This window comes from Amblyomma mixtum, chromosome 9 (assembly GCF_055824585.1).
Source record: "Amblyomma mixtum isolate Tamu chromosome 9, ASM5582458v1, whole genome shotgun sequence".
NCBI classification, from domain to species: Eukaryota; Metazoa; Arthropoda; class Arachnida; order Ixodida; family Ixodidae; genus Amblyomma; species Amblyomma mixtum.
Genome location: NC_143020.1, coordinates 107,774,830 through 107,781,753, shown reverse-complemented (window position 1 = coordinate 107,781,753; position 6,924 = coordinate 107,774,830). Strand labels below are relative to the sequence as shown.

Genomic DNA, 6,924 nt, shown 5'->3' with positions numbered 1-6,924 from the left:
TAAACTGACTTAACGTGTTCCCGTTTCATATTGCAAGATCATTACCGGCCCCGGTGATAGCTATAGTGACACGCAGAACACAGTAGGTGCCACACGCCTAATCTGACGTACAGCTTTTTCAAGGTGACATAACTCTCGAATTTTTGCAGTTAGGTCCATTACGTTTACGCCTGTAGAACACATTCAATTGCATCTTTCGAACAGGAACTCACAATTTCTTCCGCAACAAATTAGTGGCCTAGAATTTATTTTGACGTGTTCACGCTATTGATGTTCGGATGGTTTTGAGTAGCCGGGTGTAGCGAAAAGCATAAAGGCGTTTAACGACGTTTGTCAGTAGCCCCCGTCCAACCTAAACCCTTAACTTTCAGCGTCGCTATTGCAATTCAATTGCCCTGCGCAAGTGTTACAAACCTGTGTACTGAAACTGTAATGTATGGAAGAATACTGACGGTTGATGTAATTCGCAGATGAGTTTCAGAAACTGAACCTTTTATGACGTTGAGTATCAGTTTTAATCGTTTATTCTTCATTCCTCTCTTCAATTTCAGCAACTATCATGAAGGCCCGTGACGTCGTTCGCGACTTGAGTGACCCAGACAACGTCTGCGGCCTGGAAGACCACATCGTGCTCAATCTCAAACGGCCATGGCAGTCCTCATCGTCTCCACTCCCGCACTTCCCGAAAGGACTCCATCTTGAAAACGACGGGTGCCGAATAGTAACCACCGGTCAGAGCTTCGTCGAAAACTGCGACTTCTTGACTGAGCTAGGGGTTGTCGGGGCCCTACTCGCAGGTTGTGCTTCCTTCGAATCTTCCGACGGTCTCGCCACGGCAGCACGTAGGGTCCTCTCGAATGCCGAGACTCTCGTGATCGTGCACAACCGTGACTACGTTCTGGACCTGGTCGAGTGGTTTCCTTCAGTAGAGGTTCTCGTCTTATACCACGACATCAGGATACACAGACTACAGGGAGGCTTCCCTGTGGTGCCCGGACCACGCATGTCCCGGTTGAGCAGGCTGCTTGGGAGTGTTCCGGCGATTGGAGCACCCGGCTTGTTTATAGACCGGAAGATAATCCTCGGATTAATGTCTTCCTGTCCTCAAGTAAGTATAGCAACGTGTCCTTCGTTGTCGCCACTTTGACTGCTCGGCGAAAACCAAAAATAGTGCAGAGAAGAAGCCTTTGTAGTGAATCTATCAAACAGATTATAAACTAAAACGTAATTATGCACAATCTCAAAAATCTCAAAACATCAAGTGGCCGGAAGTGTCTGGTACGCCAGAACCCTGGGCCAGCTCTTAGGATCGAACTTTTGACAACGGGAGGGATGTATCTTATTGATTATGAGGGGCCTCCCGTCTCGAACTTGTTAAGCTCGTCCGCAGTGAAAAGCTGTATCACGTCACCATTGGCTGTTCTGACATAACCGTCAGGAACAACATGTACGGAGTGTGCGCGGCAGCTGGTATGACGTCACGGCGGGGAAGAGCCAAACATGGCAGCAGCTACCACCCGTTGCGCTTCTGCATTAGGGGTTAGCTATTGCAGCGGAGCAACTCTCCATACTTCATTACACTTTCCGGCTGTTCTAGCCGATCCACTTGCCGTCAGGTTCCCTAAAACACCAGCCGATGAAGGCCGCTGTCGATAGAATGCGCATGCGCAAAAACGAGAGCATTGAAAACTCCAGCAGGCGTAGGCGGAAACACAGCAGCAGCCAACTATCGGTCGACTCATAAACAACTCTGTGTAACTCGGGGTGAAGCCACGAAAAAGTTTTAACCGGAGACATCAGACAATATCTTTGGCTATTATCACCCAAACATACGCGACAGCTCGCCCTAGAATTCAACCATAAGCTAAACCACAGCTGATCTCAGCCAATTCTTGTTTTTTTAGGTCCCCTTCCCTATTAGGCCTAACAGCGAACCCCAGCCAATAATCATATATTCTCGCATTCACTCTGTCTCAGAACGAGCAGTTCATGCCACTGGAGAGCGAGGGAAAAAATACCTTCTTCAAGGTCAAATTAGGGGCTATAGAGGACCCGGCTTCGCTCGTCGACGACGGTTGCCCGCATCAACCACAACTGCTGATGGTGTGGAGGACATTTAGTCTAATCAGGAAATCGAAAAGCTGCTGAACAGGAGAAAAGGATGTGCTTTCCATTTGCGCAGACAGTAATCGAGACCCTTCCATTTGCATATTCACCCTATTCAGACCGTTCAAGTGAGCGCCTTCACTACTTAGCCATTCTGTACCTTTACCGTTATCTTCCTCAACCTTATAGCTTTATGGCGAGACCAGTGCTTTATGCCCGATGGTCTTTTCAGCTTTCCCTGAAAAGCTGGAGATGCGGGGACACAATGTGTAGATGCTTGAAGAGAAGTGTGGATCCTTATCTGCTTCAGTACTGTTGTCTAGAAGAAACTCCCCCTTTCTCTGCCAACCGTTTTGCGCAGTTGCGTGAGGTTCAGACGGCGATGCACAACGTCCTGGTCCCCGGCCGACCACAGATAGTCATCATGTTCTCGACCTTCTACCGCCCACTGCTGACCTCGCGCAGCCTCATTCTGGGCAACAATTATGAATGCCTTGACGGAGAGATGTGCTGCTTTCAGAATGCGGTGAACATTACACCGGAGCACCTTATCCTGGTTCACCAACTTTTCCGCCGTCTGCGACGCCTGGAGGTAAATTTCTGATATCTGCTCGGCGGCAAGTTTTACGGGTTTTTTGTTACCTTTGGTTTTAAAGGGACGCTGAGGGCAAATAAAAGGTGCTTGCATCGATAGGTTACCGCGTTCTGATCGCTAAGAGACTACTCTCACCAAAAATGGAGCTCTGCTATAAAGGAAAAGAATAACAAACTAAATACAAGTGTCGCCATTACCAGGTGACTTCGCAGCAAATCTCGTGCGTCGGCATTGATATTTTGGTTCTGATCCCAGGGACAGGCTATACAGGCACTAATCTCAATACGGTGGTGACTCGTCCTTTTCTGTTTGGACGTCAGTAATTTGTGTCGGCCGCCGGGAAGGTTTGTAAGTCAAATTTTCTTGGGGATAAATGCGGCTTTCGCGGCCAGCAAGCATCAAAATGGCCACATAAACCCATAAAATCAATAACAATAATTGTATGGACTTGTACTGAGAGTTCCTTTAAAGGCCTCATTTACGGACGTTACAAACTAGCGCCGTTTTTCACCCACAGTGCTGGCGGGTGACGATCAAACACTTTGACTGCAAAGGCCTACTCATCCAGCTCGTTATAAAGGTTCGCAGTGCATGAGTAGGTTTACACTAGAGAGAATATTTCACCAAGCTTCGTTTCTTAACTGCAACATTTTCAAGACATGCGCGGTAGTAGGAGCGCTAGCTCTGAGCCGCCTTCCAAATTGGTTGCTTAATCTAAATCAGCTTCTTTCTTCAAGCGGCCAAACAACTCCGAAGCACCTCACGCTTTGTTATAGGAGTAGTTCTTATAATTAACATGCATTCTGCAAGGTATGTGTATGGCTAAACGTCCTTCATAAGATGTTGCATCATTACCAACGCATAGAGGCCCGCCACCAGAAGGATGAATGTAGGTCGTGAAGAAATATATGATAGACATAGGGCTGCAAAACATTTTCAGTGCGAAAGGACTTCTAGCCGCACACCCCGGGTTTCAGAGGTATCCGTTTGTATGAAGACCCGAGTAGCAAGTGTAACTGAGTCACTGGGTCAGTGGACACCTCAACTGCGCTTTAAGGTGCGTGATGGGGGGGGGGGGGCGTCCGCCTGCATGAAAATGGTGCTTTCTCACAATATTTCGATCGTAGGAATGTTAAAGTGCCTGCCATTTTTGTTCTTGTTCATGGAAGCGCCCAACTTTAGAAATATGCAATATGTAATGCTGGCTAAGCAAACTTTTGCAAAGGTCGGAAGAGCGTATGAACGAAGTTACCCTCCAAGTGCATCTGCAATGGACCTCTTCCAGCACAAGAAATAACGTGCTCGATTTTGAAGGGAAAAAACAGCTGGAAGAAAAAATAAGAATGAAAACTCTAGACAACGATGGCGCAGTTGACGTGCTTTGTGTTTTTTGTTTTGTTTTGTTTTTTTCCCATAGAAGCCAGAAAACTCTGAAAACTCGCAATTTTCTTACAACACATTGCCTTTCTCGCAGGTAACCACAACAAGCATGAAGACCGTCACTGAAATTTCTAGGTTCACGGACATTAGCGAGCTGTCGTTAACATTTTCTTCAGGCATGGTTTATACTTTTAGTGGTACATTGGAAACTGCGCTGAAGCGGCTGCGGCTGAAACACCTATCCCTTAGGTGTGTGAAAGACGTCGTCCCTTCAGCCATCGTGAGGCACTGGCCTAACCTTGAGACCCTCATGCTTATTGACTGCACGGTTGCAGGGAGCGAGGAAGGAGGAGTCCCAAAGGACTCCTTGCATACTATGGTTAACCTGCGCATGAGTTTCTTTTGCGACACGTCCTGTAGCGATAAGCTTGTAGTGGAAGCAGGAAAGGAACTCTTGGATGCAACGACACATCTGTTAACACTGCATTTAGACGGCGAACTGCTCTGCCCGTTTTTTGTGTTTCGCTGCGTTTTCGTGCCAATGCCATACCTAGAGCACTTAACACTCGCGACAGAGCTACCTTTGCCGGAGCTGGGTCTCACTGTCGATGATCTGCACAAACTTGTGAGTGCGCTGCCGTCCCTCCGTCACGTGACCACCGACAGCTACGACATCCGGCTTTTTTTCCAGTGTTACGCTCCTCGAGTGAACATCCACTGGTCCAAGTGTACAACATGCATGGCCGAGTTTCCGCTCGTCGACGAAACTCAGGGGGCCATGTGGAAAGGGATGCAGATGTCTACGTGATGCAGATCATGATCTCGGTAAACTTGTGCGAAATAAGATGTCTTTGTGTGTCCATTACCAATTCACTGCATCGTGAGAGAGAGAAAGAGTACAGGAGGAAAGAGAAGGAGGGTAACGAGAAGAAAGTATGCCGCTTTCCTTACCTTACTAGTTGGCAGGGAAAAGGCGGTGATAGGGTTCAAGAGAAAAGTTAGTTGGGTTAAAAATTTCAATGGTTATGTAAAAAAATAAAGATTTTCATTGTAGAAAATCAATAGGCTATAAAACAGGCAAGTCGTCCTCAATAAACAGAATGCTGCTTGGCAGGTCTTCGGAAACGACGAGCACTAGGGCCACTGTCCTGAAATCGTAACTTGAAACGCTGGTCAAACTTGCGCAACTGTTCACGATAACTGTGTTCTCGCTGGCACTAATGTCTCTCCGGACAATAGCGCTTATTTAAGATGTGTTTCAATACTTTCACTTTCTTTTCATAGTGCTGTATTTCCATCACTCTAGCACCATCTCCAATTGGTCACGACTCAGACAACAGTGAGACGGGAGTGAGCTTCTCTTCACCGAGCGCATTAGTAGCCCTCCTGACGTAGCATTGTGGGATAAATGTGAAATGGAATATGACAGCTACTCTCTAGAATCTTGACTTCAGCTCACGGTTTACGCAGGCAGGTCGTTGCAACATTGGCATTTCCCAAAGTTGCCAGTTGAAAACAATTGTTCAATATATAAAGGCTGCACTTCATTCGGGTCGGTCACTGTAACTGCCGCCTTTTCGAACAAAGGTATTTCTGAACCCAGCCGCTCGGTGTAAACCGATAACTGCCTTCGTCAACTTCAGAACAGAAATAAAACAAGATGTTATCGAGAAAAAGCTTGCTGTCATCGCTGCAGCATTGAGGAGGGAAGGAAGGGATGCGCGCTGCTCTTCTAGTGAAAGTGCACAGTATGACTGCAGAGGTAGTGAGCAGAAAAGGCGCAGTACCACTCATGACTATGGTTATGACAAGCGCCTCCTCAAGCTCATGTCGTGCGCACATTTACTAAGCCGCCAGGCTTATATCACTACAGGCCTACCGGTTAACCTCTTAAACCACCGTGGCTACTGCGTGAAATAAGGCACGGCTGATGGCGCTAATACTCGCGACCACTTGTTTTCCTGAAGCCTTTCAGGTAGGTGTGCACCAGTGTTGTAAAAGAGGGTGTCGCGTGGTTAACTTCAGGTTGCGACACCAGATGAAGCATCGATCACTTTTACTGGCGTAATCTCGAATAATTTTGAACGGTAAGTAAAGTCATAGCGGAATAGGCTCACTATGGTTTGTGCATATAGTACACAGTCTATTCAGACTAACAAGCCGCTATACCACATACCACATACAGAAACGCACCCTAACCCCTTCTTTACAGCAGGAGGTCGAACGAGTGGTCTCCGCATTGCAGCCTTCCATCGTTTTTCTCCGCTGGGTCCCTGGGCACCCAGGGATTGACGGCAATGAGCTTGCCGATCAGCTCGCCCGCGACACACTTTTCCGGGCACCGTTGATCCCCTGGGCCAAGCCCTCGGAGGGCGGTGGAAGACTCACCCTTCGCCGCAACATAAAAGAGGTCTACCTCGAGCTCCGCCTAGACAAACGCCTTTACCCTCCCCCTCATCCATCACTTACGGTTCCGGAGGCTGGCCTTCTTCGGCACATCCAAATGAATACAGTTATCACCCCGTCTCGCCTGTTTCTCTATCGCTATCGATCGGACCCTTCCTGTCTCAACTGCCCCTGTATCTATGCGGACCTGGCCCATTGCCTTTTCTATTGCCCGGCTGCTCAGCAGTCGGGTTCCTACCCCCACTTTCTTTGTCCATCACCACCTGGCTCGGCTGGCTTGGCGCTGAAGGGGAGGAAGAACAGCGACTTCTGGTCGCCCAGGCGGTCGACATGCCCGGCCTGTAAATTATGGCCGAATAAAGGTCTTGTACTACTACTACTACTATTAGATTAGTCGGATCAGGAGGCATCTTCTAACTTCCTGGCATTGCCTGGGC

At 48.1% G+C, this 6,924-nt stretch overlaps 1 protein-coding gene across 1 annotated transcript; it reads left to right on the top strand.

Moving 5' to 3' along the window:
• Window positions 1-559: 559 nt before the first annotated feature.
• On the top strand, window positions 560-5,302 carry LOC149330609 (uncharacterized). Its single transcript, XM_089559905.1, has 3 exons — window positions 560-1,108; window positions 2,468-2,698; window positions 4,176-5,302. The coding sequence occupies exons 1-3, from the start codon at window positions 560-562 to the stop codon at window positions 4,887-4,889; spliced, it is 1,494 nt and encodes a 497-aa protein (XP_089416031.1). The 3' UTR covers window positions 4,890-5,302.
• The last annotated feature ends 1,622 nt before the right edge of the window (window positions 5,303-6,924 follow it).